Source organism: Liolophura sinensis, chromosome 8 (assembly GCF_032854445.1).
Source record: "Liolophura sinensis isolate JHLJ2023 chromosome 8, CUHK_Ljap_v2, whole genome shotgun sequence".
NCBI lineage: Eukaryota > Metazoa > Mollusca > Polyplacophora > Chitonida > Chitonidae > Liolophura > Liolophura sinensis.
Window position 1 is genome coordinate 19,821,242 of NC_088302.1, and position 16,368 is coordinate 19,837,609.

Here is a 16,368-nt window from a genome sequence, read left to right on the forward strand (position 1 = left end):
GTAGGTTTGAATGGATAGACCTATGACTATTTTATTTTAGCTAATTTCATAGATTTATCATGAAAAGGTATCGCTCATGGCTATACACTGTGATCACTGACTGTGTACTCACAATGTGTTTGCTCTGCACCATGTCTTTCCCTTGAATGCTATGGATAAAGCTGCGCAGTAGAACCACCCACATCCCCAATTCCACTTAATCAAGTCTCAAATCTTTGTGATTTTTTTCTTCTTTGACAGGCATCATCAAAGGATACATTTGACACATTATCAGCTCTGGACATTGCTGAACAACTGACATATCTTGATCATCAAATTTTTGTGGCTATTCGAAGCGAGTGAGTGTAATAAAATTGAAAATCCCTCATGCAAACTTCCAATAATATGGGTTTATATTTTTTGTGTACTGTTAATTGGCCAAAAATAAAGAAAAATAAAGTGCGAAATCATATATGACTTACAGTCCTTGTTTATTATTCCACACCTCTGCAAAAGTGAAGAATATTAATTGTCTGATTCGATATAAATTTGGTGTGTAGATTTATTTTGTGGCACACCAGATGTAGTGCCAAAAATCAACTTGTTCCATGCAAAACTTCTTGCATATTTAGCCTGAGATGTAAAATTTTTGAATTTGTTTGTGCGTAAACAGAGAGCTGTTGTGCCAGGCATGGATGAAGCCTAACAAGTCCTCGAAGGCAACGCATGTGTTACTCGTTAGTAAGCGATTTAACGAGGTCAGTCGATTGGTTGTGTCGGAGATCGTGGGCAGAGGAAATCAACAGGATCGGGTTTCGTGCATCGAGAAGTGGGCTGCCATTGCGGACATTTGCCGCTGTATGCACAACTACAATGGGGTGCTTCAGATATGTGCTGCCTTCGTCAACAGTTCTGTGTACAGGTTGAAGAAAACCTGGGAAAAGTTATCCAAACAGGTTAGCACTGAGCTTCAACTTCTCAAAAACCTTATCCACAGACTTCATCATTAAACGGCCCTTTTTAATGCAAATATCCAATTAATTAATACTTGATCATACAAATATTCTGGTTAATATTTAGACATGCATACATTCAATTTAATAATTGTACCTGAACGTACAAGTATTTAGTTTAATACCTGAACGTACAAATATTCAGTTTAATACCTGAACATACAAATATTAAGTTTAATACTTGAACATACAAATACTCAGTTTAATACCGGAACATACAAATGTTGATTTATTTATTTATTTGATTGATGTTTTACGCCGTACTCAAGAATATTTCACTTATACGAAGGTGGCCAGCATTATGGTGGGAGGAAACCGGGCACAGCCCGGGGGAAACCCGACGACCAGCTGCAGGTTGCTGGAAGACATTACAAATATTGAGTTTAATATGTAAAGTTATAAATAGTCAATTCACAAACATATAAATATTCAGTTTAAGCTTACTACTTTTTTCTCCAACAGATCATCCTCCCACCACGATGGTTGCCGTCATATGAGTGAAATATTCTTGAGTACAGTGTAAATCACCAATCAAATAAATAAATAAAACACCAATTAAATAAATAGATTAATAATTAAATCCAAGGGATTATTACATCCTACAACTGAATAATTTGCCTTCCAGACATACCAGATGGGCACAACGTCTTCCAACGTATCACTTTATTTTCCAACAGATTACTTCGTCATTTAGACATTTACTGCATCTTCCACCTTTTTGCCTAATTCTTCACCTGATTACCAGTTGGACATTTGACCCTCTCAGGTCTTGACTTCATATATTTTGGCTGTTTAACTATTAACAACAAAACATCTCCAGAGTAGTTGGCCAAATTCGATGAACCAGATGGTATAATGTGTCATCACAATTGACCTTTGACATAACATAAATTTCAAAAAAATTTCATCCAAGTTTCTCATTTGATTTTAGAAAAATATTTTGAGGTCTGTTTGAAAGGGAAGATGATATCTTACTGGAAAGATGAAAATTCAGCAGTAAAAATAAAATTTATCATTTGATGTTTATTTGTCTCTGAAAATAAACTTTTGTGGTGGAAATTTGAGGTGATTTAGCGTACTTTTGCAAGTCAGACTTTGTACTTGGCACATGATTCATGACTACATGCATTACCTGCAATACCATTGGTGATTTGATGAGTCCCACAAATTAGAAATTTGGTAAAAGTCTGATAGTGAGGATCGCTACATTTATGTATTCACTTTATGGAGTAATGTCCCTTTGCAAACATTTGGATTGGTTGTGGAGTCTGCCTGTCTTTACAAAATGTATACATGTATTTTTTTTTCTTGCAGACCAAACAAATGATAGAAAGACTCCAGACGCTAGTATCATCCGACGGCAGGTTTAAGAACATGAGGGAAGCTCTGCATAGGTGTGACCCTCCTTGTATACCCTACCTAGGCATGTACCTGACTGACCTCTCATTTATCGAAGAGGGCACGCCCAATTTCACGGAGGATGGACTTGTTAACTTCTCTAAAATGAGAATGGTGAGACCTTGTGGTTGTATGTGTAAATGGTTTGTTCTTTTGTGAAATGAACCATGTTAACTTGATTGAAATGTTTGATTAAAGTTAAATATGTCTGATAGAAATCACCTCTGTCTAATGAAAATTATCTGTTTCTAAATAAAATCCCCTGTTTTTGATTTAAGTTACCTGTGTTTAATTCAGGTTAGTAGTGTCTGATTGAAATCACTTATGTATTAAGTGTGATAAACTGTGTGATAAAAATATGTGCCTCCTTGAGGTAACCTGTGTCCCAGTTGAAATCATCTTTGTCTGCTTACAGATTGCCCATGTGATTAGAGAGATCAGGCTGTTCCAACAGACTCCCTACAGAATAGAGCATCATGCAAGGGTAAGCCATTCATATCAGCTAGTTTGAATCAGGTGTGAAAATTTAAATAGGTAGTTTGCCTCGTGTCACAAGGTAGAAACCTGGTCTCAATGGTTTGGCTTCCATTTAAATTAGGAGGTTTGTCAGGTACCAGGTGATAGAAAGTACTTTAATTATCACAAGTGTTACAGTTTGCTTAACCCATAAATCTGACTGCTATCATGTTAAGTGAAAAAATTTAAGTGAGTGTGGCCTTAAAGAATGGATGGATCCAACTCGTTCTGTTGACAACTTTGTATTTCATTCCATCAGCTGTGAAAGGAATTGTGATGCTTATGACTTCACAGAAAGATTGAACGTTTGTAACCATTGTGTGGTGCAAGGAACTTATCAAAAGAGAGTGGTTTTCGCTAGACTCTCCAGTTTTTTCCAATTGACTGTCATCTTACATTACATAATATGTTGTATAATATCACAATAAATTATTCACAGATCTATTCAGAATCCAGTCATATCAAACATATCTATTTGATTGCTGTTTCAGTTCAGTTCGTTCCCCAGGATATTGATTAAAAGTGTTCCAGTATGACATCACTGGGTTAAGTTGTTTGTGTGCTTGTTTTGTTGTAGATAACAAACTACTTGCTGGACCCCCGCCGTCTGTTGGACGAGGAACAGACGTATAAGGCCTCTCTTGGAATTGAACCCAAACAGTCACGGCTCTCCGTGGTACCAACGCCGTGAGCAGGACATCGACGCTCCGCAGGACGGCCCCCAGTCAAACCCCAGATTACTGCCGCGCACCCTCTATATGCTGCTCCACTACTCTGACAGGCTTCTCCACGGGATGTACATAAGTCACCAAGAGTTAACTCCCTTTAATGTGAGCTGGCTTAGGAATTGCCTCTACCACAACCAAAAAAAAAAACATAAAATAAAATAAAAAACTAACAAAGGAAAAAGATTTGAAGCTGGTCAAAACAAAAGCCAAAATTCACGCTATAGCCAAACTGTGGTGATATTGGGGTAAGGCGTTGACTCATAATTATGGCAACAGGAAAAGAGTGAAGTGGAAATAGGATGTTCTTAAAAAAATGAAGTGGGAAATGCCGCAAAAGGCCACAGTGTGTTCTGAGAGACTTGTCAAGAGTGTTGTGGGAAATTAAGATAATTTCGGAAATACTTGCAGTGAGTGTCACGTGAGGCTGATATGTTTTGAGATACTAGCATTGAGCGTAACAAAAGGCAAGGATATATTCTGAGATACTTGAAGTGAGTTTCACAAGAGGCAAGGATATGTTCTGAGATACTTCTAGAGAGTGTCACAAGAGGAGAGGATATGTTCTGAGATACTTCTAGAGAGTGTCACAAGAGGAGAGGATATGTTCTGAGATACTTCTAAAGAGTGTCACAAGAGGAGAGGATATGTTCTGAGATACTTCTAGAGAGTGTCACAAGAGGCAAGGATATGTTCTGAGACACTTCTAGAGAGTGTCACAAGAGGCAAGGATATGTTCTGAGACACTTCTAGAGAGTGTCACGAGAGGAGAGGATACACACCAGAATGCTGTGGTTCTTAGCTGTAAAAGTGCCACATTGTAGAGTGATGCATTCCATGATAGAGATTCAATTCTATTATCACATGAACATAATAGAATTGTTATGTGAGCTGCTTGCCAAGTGCCAGAAAATGTTAAAATTGTGCCACAAAGAAGATGAAATTCGAAAAACAAGGTATTTCTTACCATTGATGCATGTGATGAAAGATGAAGGAAAACAAAACGACAAGAAAACAACAGTTTACTGTTTGGCTTGTCTATTACATGACACTAATGTTTGCATTAAGAACCAAGCTTTAAAATTTGTACATCTGGGATGAAAAAAATGACGGCAACTCAACTGCTAAGATAAAAGGGAACAAGGTGTAAATACGGAACAGAAGTGGTCCCTCGTGTGGATCCAGTCCTTCTTCACCCCTGAATGTGGACTATGTGGGTCTAGTGCTTGGATTCTCCAGGTCTAGTGCAAGCATGTATTTGTGTACCTGTTGTCACTTAAAACTGTAGTGCCGTGTATTTTTCGTTTTTTCAAACTCCTCACACATATCAAGTTTTAATTCAAACAGATCATGCCACAAGCCTAAAGTGTTGCCCAACCAGCCAGGCACTCAGATTTTTGTCTGCTTGTAAAAAAAAAAATCATGCTGATCCATACAGGTGTCATAAATGAAGAGTTCACTGAAAATGAAAAGCACACAAAGCAGACTTTCCAGCATACTTATTTACCGGATCACAAACAAATAAAGTTCTTTTTGGTACCGATACACTGCATTCTCTGCTGATGAATTATCAGTTTTCAGCGATTCATTTATAGATTTCACAAGGTTTGTTGATTGAAGGTTTATCATTGAAGGTTAAGTTCAAAGTTGTGTACCTACAAATATGTATTTAATACCGTTGTTTTATTGTTACTTTTACTTTCTCACGTTTGATCTGTTGTAAAATTCTTGTGATGTTTCTCTCAGGGGAGATAACTTGTCATGATGTTATTATCATCTAGTCACTTTAATACAAAACCTTCAAAACAGCTATAGAAAAAGCTTTCCACAAAACTGTCCTTGGGGGAACTAGTGTTCTTAACAGAGACACAGATTATAGAAATGTGCTATAAGTAAAAAACCATCCTCCTGTGAATATGTGCTTCATCTGAAAATCCAGAGCAAATTTTCAGTTGTTGTTTGATTTTGACCCTAATTCTTCAACCTTTTCAACTGCCTTTACAACTTACATTTTGAAACATTTTGAGTGATGTATTGGGTGTGTAGAATTAATGTGTACCGTTTTATGAAGCTTGCATCTTTAGTGACACAAACGAATCATTTTAGTTTCGTGTTGATAATAATTGCTTGCTTAAATTCAACAGAAAAAAAGTTCTTTAGTGGTTGAAAAGTTTGAAGATTTACAGTATTATCAGTTGAAAAAAAAAACACCCATAAACCCAACTGTTGTGATGTAAGTTAAAAATTCAAGAATACATCATTAAACACTAATCAAATGAACTGATAAATAAACCATCACAGCAGATGCAGAAAATGTTTGTATGAAAGCCCACCTTGAAATATATCTTTCATACATTTTCCTTGCAAAGACAAGAAATGAATGTGATGAAATGAAAACCAGTGTTGGGTGCAGTTTGCACTTGCTGTTCATTTGAGACACGGTCTGTTTGCAAGTTTGTTTCTCGAGTTATTAGACAGGATGATGCTTTTAATAGAATACTACTAACTGTGTTGCAAAATCATCCCACATTACCATTTATTGGACTAGCAGAGATCAAACAATCATGTTGAGTGATATATTTTTTTTCACATTTGAAAGCTACACACTTTATTTATAATATCTTGTATTTTTGTCCTGATTTGAAACTGCCAACTTTTTATGTTTAAAGGGTGAAAGTATGCTGAACTGTATACATATGTTCATAATTTGAAATCAAAAGAGATATTACAAAGTTCTTGGGTATGATTTCAGTTATTCATCAAGTATTTTCTTACATCATTGGCAATTAAGAATTTGTCTTTATCAATTTTTCAGTTTTTATTTTAGAGCCTCCCAAAGCAGTTTTTGGGAGATAGGTCGGGTAACTGTGCAGAGTTGCAGATAAATGTCTGGATGGTAAGAAATATATTAAAAGCTACTTGATAGTGAAGAACTAACACCAGCATCATTTTAATGCAAGGTTATTTTTATTACTTGGGCCATAATTAAAGCTATGTTAGGGGTTGCCCAACTCCACATATATGGCCCTTCATGTACTCTAAAGTTTTTATTGGGATTGGATGGAATTTCTTTGTTACTTTTATGTCACTGTTAATTTCTTTTTAAACCCCTGTCTCTTTCATTAGCCAGTATAAAATCCATACTTTTTTGAGATATGGTTGTGTGATTACCCCAAAGAATTTTTTAAGGATGGCCATAGAGTTTGGTGCATACAGCCTTAATACTGGGCCTAGCGCTTAATATGCTTTTGGCAAACTCACCCCTGATTATTAATTGCTCTTTATAAAATACATTGGAGATGCTACGGGGGGGAGGGGGGGCTACTGCTGAGTTTTTTTGTAAAAACTGATAGAAATAGAATTAAATTCTCTCTACTGGCTGCTTTAGTTTTGTTATTAAATGCTGACCTCTATATACTTGCACAGTATCTTATGTGTTAAAAAGTCTTGTTTAGGGGCATAAGGAAAATATGCTGGTTTTATTCATCAGATTTGATTTCAGATTTCTTTATTTCTTAAATATTCAGCAAGTAACTGGAGTATTTGGGACTTAAGCTTTGTGTTGAATTTTGGCAGAAATTTCCTCTTTGAATTTAACTTGAAATCTATTTAATTTGTATTTATTTGATCCCTGATTTGTTTTTTACTTTGTTATTTGCTGATATACAATCCATATATTTCCTGACTGGACAGCATTATAAATACACACAATGCAGCATACTGTTTTTAATTGACATGACTTTGCAGAACCAGTATCTATGAGAATTTACGTATCATTCCAGGCATTTCTGTTTTCAATTGTTCATTGCCTCTAAATCTTTATCTCCTTTCATGTTCTTTTTTTATTTGGAATCTTATATTTAAATTTTACAACCTGTTCAGCATGTCTAACATTGAATTTAAGTTGTCTGTGAACATATCATTATAGTCTGTGATATAACTTATCGCTTTTGTTATTAATTATGTAACATTCGTCTGATATATTTCACTTGATCTCCATCTCTAGTTGATACCTTTGCCATAGGCTATGACAGTTGCCGATATCATACACAATTGCTACTGATCAGCTCTATTGTGCACCTTTGCCATCAGCCATGACAGTTGACAATATTACACATGATTGCTACTGATCAGCTCCATTGTGCACCTTTGCCATCAGCCATGACAGTTGACAATATTACACAAGATTGTTACTGATGATCTCCCGTTTGCACCTTTGCCATCAGCCATGACAGTTGAAAATATCACAAACGATCGTTGCTGATCAGCTCCTTATAATTCATAAATTTGCAATTTTCACAAGTTTCAGATTTGAAATAGAAATTGTTTTAATAGTTTCAAAACCAACTAAATTAAGCTTGAAAAAGAAGTGTTAAAATAGCTTTGCAAGGCTTGCTGTCTTCTCCACTTGTTTAATGAAAACACACTATCCATACCCTAAGCTGCATTTGAAAACCACTATCAACACCCTGTGTGCTTGTTTGGGAAATTTTATATGTCTTTGACTGCGAGGTTTTTTGTGCATTGGTTGTACAGAAAGTCCAGTAGCCTATTAACATGGGGGTATTATTAAAATCCAACTTAGCTTTTAGGCTTTGTTTGACCATCAGAACCTTTAGTTGTGATGCACAGTGTACTGTTCTGAGGCCAGAAGACAAATTATGCATGGTAAATGTGTTTGTGAACAAATCCATGACACTTGCATTTGTTTTGGGAATTAAAAGAAAAGGCCTTATAACACTAATGCATAAATGATAAAGTCCATTCACTAAAGTTCACTAAATCCAAAACCAAAAATCAATCAACCAACTGTCCCATCTCCGTTACTCCCAAACCCGTGTTTTGCTGCCTGAGGTTTTGATCATTGAGTACATTGTGAGTGGCTGTTTGGCATTGTTACCTAAACATCATGTCGGGCTGGATCAAAAATAATGTGTTAGAAAAGCTAGGAACTTGACAAACCGATTCAAGAGCTGAAGTATAGCATCAAAGCCATAGAATATATTTTAAACATGCTGTAGGCCTGTTAAGCTCTTTGCAATACTTGATACTAGAGTTTTGATCAGTGTCCAATTTTGAACTGATCCAATCTTTACAGATATCTACAAATTAAACTTTGTTGATGTATGTTGTTGCTGTTGTTATTCCGTTGCTGCCTTGATTGTTTTAAAGTTCTCGGGCTAGCTAGCGAGCTGTTTTATTAGGGATCAGTCTGTATGGAATTGTACAAAAGTTGCCATCATTACATGTGACCAATGAAGCAGAAACTAAACTGTGTTTTCAATCTATTACAAAACTGGTTAAATTGTTGTTCTATAAAATATCATGTTTCAATTGTTCTGTCTATTTAATATTTATTTAATATTCTTCTGCTGTGTGATGTATAGATTTATGTATAGTGTACAATGTTGCCTGTAGTTTATAGCATGTTCCATATTGGAATGAAACACTTAAATATGTGATCTTGATTAAAGCAAAAACTTTTTACTATGAAATCGGGAATAGTAATATTACATTTAGCAAATTTTCAAGCTGAGAAAATGTCTAGTGTTTGTTTTAATGGCATGTTTAGGGCCTTAATTCCACAACCCCAAATACAGGCTAATGAACTCTGCAACAGGTATGTTGATATATGTTATGTGAGTCAAACGATTATAAAGCCTGGGGGGATGATTTCATTGATGACTCTTGATAGTGTACAAAATCACTTGGTGAGGCAATTGAGTACAAACAATATTGCTGACATGTCGGTCTTCTATCGTTGAACAGGAGAGAAAAAAATCTTTGAATGTTAATGTAATTATTTTGAAGAATGTATGCGTGAAGTTGCCATGCATCAGAAAAGTCATTTTTTCATGTATAGGTTTGATATTTGGCTGACCTCTATGTAAACTGCGTATGATAGTTGTTCCGCTAGTCATTCCATGAAGGTTTTATGAGAGAGTGTATCTCATATATATACATGTATACATATATATATATATATATATATATATATATATATATATATATATGTGTGTGTCTACAAGGTGATGTGTGCATACTGGATCACCGTGTGCTCTGCTTAAGGCGTTGTGAGCTATAATCTGTGATCTAACACCCATTCTGTACACATGATATATCCTGTTACATATACGTTATCCTTTGTTACTAAAGTCCCATACACATGATATCACGTTACCAAGCCCTATCTACAGATGATATCCTTTGTTACCAAGTCAGATACCGAAGATATCCTTTGTTACCTAGCACATTACCTCTTGTTACTAAAGTCACATACACATAATATCACGTTACCAAGCCCTATCTACAAATGATATCCTTTGTTACCATGTCAGATACTGAAGATATCCTTTGTTATCTAGCACGTTATTTCTTGTTACTAAAGTCCCATACACATGATATCCCTTGTTACTGAGTCCCATAGAGATGGTATTCTGTGTTACTGAGTTCCATACATATGATATCCCTTGCCTCTGGATCTCATACAGATGATATCTCTTGCTACTGGATTTCATTTAGATGATATCCTTTGTCACTGATTCTCACAGAGATGATATCCTTTGTTCAAACTGGGTCCCTCACAGATACTATATCTTGCTACTGGATTTCATTGAGATGATATCCTTTGTTACTGAGTCTCATACAGATGATATCTTTAGTTACTGAGTCTTGTACAGATGGTATCTTTTGTTACCGAGACTCGTGCAGATGATATCTTGTGTTACTGTGTCCCATACAGATGATATCATTTGTTGAATACAGAGAACCCTAACCATAACAGATGATACATGTATCCCATGTTGCTCTACATGTCCCTAACAAATAGTGTGCTATTTTAGACCTAATGGACTGCAGAACTGATCAACTGCCCCCATCCTATGCACATTTTATCTACTCTGGCTGAACCCTCCACTTTGTTAAACTTCAGAATTAGAATCATGTTATGTAATCTCCCCATCCAACGACTGTATCTTTTTATCTCTTCCTCAGTTTTGTTACAATCATTCAAATTGTTGACTACAGAATTAAGTGATTGACAACCTCATCTTATACATAACATACGTGTAGGCTGTCCTCAAGCCAGTAAGCTATAATCAGCCCATTTTCCTTTGATTTACTTCAAACTGCACGTGTCTTCAGTTTTGGTATCTGTAACCCTACAGAAATGATCAGCCACCTCATCCTGTTATCTTTAAACCTCTTTCATTTATTCATGCCGAAAACACAATATGTTCTGACATTTGTCACTCCTGACATTTGTCACTCCTGACATTTGTCACTCCTGACATTTGTCACTCCTGACATTTGTCACTCCTGACATTTGTCACAAACCTTCAAATAAATACTTGGAATTCATCACTCGTCTCCCTTGACATCAGAACTGCTCCACCTTATGCCATCTTCCACCATATTTTGTTTTATACACATCACTTTTTCTTTTCACTGAAATCCCCAACTTTCTTTACCTCTTAATACATGTAAAATATTCTCTACCTGACACATAGTCTTTAGTTCTCATAAGACATCTTGTTGCCATGACAACAGAAATGACCAAACCACCCCATGCTCTTCACATGAAATGCTCTGGTAGTCAACATAGAAGAGGATTTCTTCTGTTGCCAAGTCCTCAACTTTGTTCACTGTACCCTGCAGAATCATACAGACTGTCTCATCATAAACACTATCATATTGATCATTTCCTATACACAATGTCTACGACCCTATTATCCCAGACTTGTAGGAGTGATCAAACACCTCACCCTAAATGCATGATATCACATGTTACTGATCTTTCAACCTATTATCTCATGAGTGATCAATTGTCTCAATGTAAACAGGTGATAATGGACGTTATACCGATTAAGCCCAGCTCATCTACAGAAATTTAGAGGTACCCTATTAAAATATGTGGAAAGCAGCTCAGAAAAATGGTGGAAAAGCTTGGAAGTGCAACGTAATTTGAAGCTTTTCAGACATTGTCTCAAAAATGTTTTCTCAAAAACTTGGAAATTAGCTCAGAAATATGGCAGTGTGAATAATTGATTAGCATAATGTTGAACACTGTTTAAAATTGAGAACAGGTTACACTTGACCACTCTCTACAGTCGATAACAGATTACACTTGACGACTGTCTGCAGTTGCAAACAGTTTACATTTAGACATTTGTATACAGCCTATATCAGTTTACACTTGATCTCTTCTATGCACCTCCACAATCTGTCGCACACAGGACTGGGACTGATCATTTAAACTTGCATCCATATTTTAATTAAAAAACAGAAAAAAAGAAAAACCAACAAAATAACAAGGTCAAATGCAATCCATCCCTTTAAATGTATTTCTGTAAATGCACTCGGCCATTCTAGTAACTAATTTGTTTGCTTTGCTTTGTGTATAACAAAGACGACTATTCAAAATTTTGCTTAAGAATCAAAGCTGTGAAACATTTTGCTGTTTATATGTAGGGCTCATTGTGATCTGGTCATAAGATACGGTAATTGTAAAAAAAACAAAAAAAAAGACCTATCTGTAGCTATGTTTGATATAGAGTTCTCTCCCCTTAGTCTCCTCCACAAACCCACAGCACAATCCATATTCAGGCCTATGCTTACCCCTCTAGGCCTGGCTCCATTCACATGTCCACTGGTTACTTTAATATACTTGTTATTATTACTTGTTGATATTGCCTTCCTTGGCATTTATTTATCTATTTTCTTGTTCTGTGATGTGATCAAGCCACATCAGATGAAGGAGAAAAGTATCCAAACAGTTGAACATGTGACTGTACTTTACATTGTATTTCTTTGTTGAAACAAGATCATTGTAATTCTTGTATTTTACATACATGGGCATAATAAATACCAAAACCATGGTCTCATTTCCATATGAATGCTGTTGTCTGTTGATTTTGTTTTGAAATTTTATTCACCTAGCTATATATATATATACCCACACACATACATGGCGGGGGGCCTCAGTGGTCAAGGTGGATAGCATGTAAGTGCAGCACAATGACATAGGAGCCTCGCACCAGTGCAGTCCCTCTCTGACTTCAAGTCCAGCTCATGCTGGCTTCCTCTCTGGCCATACGTGGGACAGTCTGCCAGCAACCTGCGGTTGGTATTGGGTTTCATCCCACAATATGATGGCCACTGTCGTATAAGTGAAATATTCTTGAATGCGGCATAAAACACCAATCACATAAATAAATAAAATACATACATGTATGAAAGGTCAGTTTTGTAAAATTTGTATGAAAAATAATTTTTCTTGTTTGCTGAGACATTATACAAGCAAACTTTTTTTAAAGCTAATTCTTAGTATATGTAAAAACATGAAGTTGACCAGCCAGGTAGGCTGTGTCATCCAGCAACAACCATCTTCCTGATTCTGGACAATAAAATGTGTGAAAAATAGACCCAGTTGATCTCTGTCGTGGGCATAATTTGTAAAGTGGGATCTTTCATCAGAAATTTTAGTGACTGGTACCTTTGAGAAACTTGGACAAGCAAGGTAGGTTCTGTTTTCTGTATCACCACCAGAAGATTTTAGAAATTGAACACTGAAAAACAAGACCAGCAATTAAGGTGGGCTGTGTCATCAGTAACACCAAAAGCACACAATACAGAGTGAAATCTTTGAAAAACTTGCTTAGTCTGTTTGTCTCACTATCACCACCAGTAGATTCTGCACCATAGAGTTCGTGCAAACCTTGGTCAGTCTGGTTGTCTCACTATCATCACCAGTAGATTCTGCACCATAGAATCCGTGCAAACCTTGGTCAGTCTGTTTGTCTCACTATCATCACCAGTAGACTCTGGACCATAGAATCCATGCAAACCTTGGTCAGTCTGGTTGTCTCACTATCATCACCGGTAGATTCTGGGCCATAGAATCCGTGCAAACCTTAGTCAGTCTGGTTGTCTCACTATCATCACCAGTAGATTCTGGGCCATAGAATCCGTGCAAACCTTAGTCAGTCTGGTTGTCTCACTATCATCACCAGTAGATTCTGCACCATAGAATCCATGCAAACCTTGGTCAGTCTGTTTGTCTCAGTACCACCACCAGTAGATTCTGGGCCATAGAATCTGAAAAACTTGGTAATCAAGGTCTGTGAACTCTCTGAAAACCATGGTCAGCATGTAAGGCTATGTCATCAGTATCACCACTAGTAGATTCTGGAATCCATGTTAGGCTATGTCATCAGTATCATTACCAGCCGATTCTGGACCCTGGAATCTGTGAAAAACTTGGTCAGCATGTTAGGCTATGTCATCAGCATCACCACTAGTAAATTCTGGAATCCATGTTAGGCTATGTCATCAGTATCATTACCAGCAGATTCTGAACCCTGGAATCTGTGAAAAACTTGGTCAGCATGTAAGGCTATGTCATCAGTATCACCACGAGTAGATTCTGGAATCCATGTTAGGCTATGTCACCAGGATCATTACCAGCGGATTCTGGACCCTGGAATCTGTGAAAAACTTGGTCAGCATGTAAGGCTATGTCATCAGTATCACCACTAGTAGATTCTGGAATCCATGTTAGGCTATGTCATCAGTATCATTACCAACAGATTCTGAACCCTGGAATCTGTGAAAAACTTGGTCAGCATGTAAGGCTATGTCATCAGTATCACCACTAGTAGATTCTGGAATCCATGTTAGGCTATGTCACCAGGATCATTACCAGCAGATTCTGGACCCTGGAATCTGTGAAAAACTTGGTCAGTAAGCATGTAAGGCTATGTCATCAGTATCACCACTAGTAGATTCTGGAATCCATGTTTACAGGACGGAATGTTTACACATATCATTCTCACCCGTTTTTCAAGTCTGAACATAAAATTCCTAAGACAAAAAAGAGGAAACAAAAAGTAAAATGACTGGGTTAGATAACATTTAATCACTTTTCTGGTGCAGAAAACAAATTACATAAGTTAAGTGAGTTCACAGCTGGGATATATATATATATATATATATATACAGGTTAGAATGTCTATACTAGCCTTGCACTTTAAACATGGGTTTACCCCCTCCACCCTCCCCCCACCCCAAGAAATTAAAAAATAAACAAAAATGGACCTTAATTCATGCTGATATACACGCATCGTTACGAATAAACAAGAATAAAAATATTAGTTATTTCTATTTCTAGGCAGACACTCTAACTATTAGATCACCAAAGCTGTCAGAAAAAGACTTGAAACTGGTCTATCAAACACGTATACCCGTTACTTCATTCTGCAGAAGTAGTTTGTAACGCTAGATCGTTGTAATATTTGAACAGTTATGCAGTTAAGGACAGGTGTGTTTTTACATTACCTATAAATCTGCATGGAAAATGTGCTGGAATTTTCATGTGAGGATTTTTTGCATCGGTGAACATTGAAATATAAGATGTATTTATATTTACATTTTATACAAAGGTACATATTCCTGAGATCAATGCAAAAATAAAAATTGATAAAATCATGGAAATAATCAGAATATAGAAATTTGGTACTGAATTTACATGTGCAACTACAACACAAGTTATTTATTTATTTTTTTTTTTATTGGTGTTTTACGCCGTACTCAAGAATATTTTATTCATACGACGGCAGTCAGGATTATGGTGGGAGGAAACCCACGACCATCCGCAGGTTGTTGCAGGGCTTCCGACTTACAGCCGGAAACGAAGCCAGCATGAGCTGGACTTGAGCTCACAGGGACTGCATTGGTGAGAAACTCCTGGGTCATTACTCTGTGCTAGTTCACTAACCAACTGAGCCATGGAGGCCCCCAACATGACGTATGAGGCAAGTATATACGTATTGGAGACGCTGTCATACAGTTGGGATGGTAGGTTACTTTGAAATAGCACTGTTATTATATGCAGGACATCATTATGAATCTGACTTGGCCCATTCACAATTCCACCTCCATTGAATTCTCCTCCACTAATTCATCTGGTCATGAGGTGAGAATATGCTTACATAAATCACTTATACTTATAAATTAAATCATTTTTTTTATATATAATACATATATATATATATATATATATATACAAAGAACAGTGCTTGCTCAGTACTGGCCATACAACTCTTTAGGATTCCATTGTTAAAAAATTGAGCTACATAAGAGTAGGCCTATACAAGGTGCAGAATTTGCATGTTTGTTTTTTTTTTTCAAATTATCTCATGTTTTAAATTACATCCCGTACATTTTCTTTACTGTGTTGTTCGTTATGCTAACAAAAGCAAACCGTGCACCTGAGACTGTCTGTTATTATCTGTTTAATTTGGTGATGTGTCTGAAAGATCAGCCAGTGGGGGGAGTTTTACATTCGAGCTCTTATCACTTACACTAAATCAATGTCATTTGTACCTCTGGAACATGGCGAGACAGATCATTGGTAAATCAATGTCAACAAAGGTTACCCAACGTTTTTCACACGTCAGATTTTAACTTTAACGACAAAAGTGGTCGAATTCAAAACTCCTCTACTGCGGAGAACACAAACCAGAATTTCCTGGCATCCAATATACAATGTATGTATAAACAGCTGGCAAGTAGAGAGGACTGAGTGCGAACAGAATCCACCTAACAGCAACTGTCAATTACAGCAGCCCTAAGTCCTCCACATTTTCGCACACGAAAGAGCAAATTTCATCGCAATTTATGCACATTTTTGAATATGATTTTAGAGACAAAAGTACATTGCTTAGATTGGCCAATTTCAG

General features: G+C 36.6%; 1 protein-coding gene across 1 annotated transcript in view; it reads left to right on the forward strand.

Annotated features, from left to right (window-relative positions):
* LOC135473283 (ras-specific guanine nucleotide-releasing factor 2-like) overlaps window positions 1-3,618 on the forward strand; it is a 135,718-nt gene extending 132,100 nt beyond the window's left edge. The window contains exons 23-27 of the mRNA XM_064753131.1: window positions 241-338; window positions 653-935; window positions 2,307-2,504; window positions 2,806-2,874; window positions 3,484-3,618. Coding sequence (XP_064609201.1) covers window positions 241-338; window positions 653-935; window positions 2,307-2,504; window positions 2,806-2,874; window positions 3,484-3,597 — 762 coding nt within the window. The 3' untranslated portion in view covers window positions 3,598-3,618. The remainder of the gene's footprint in view (window positions 1-240; window positions 339-652; window positions 936-2,306; window positions 2,505-2,805; window positions 2,875-3,483) is intronic.
* Window positions 3,619-16,368: the final 12,750 nt, after the last annotated feature.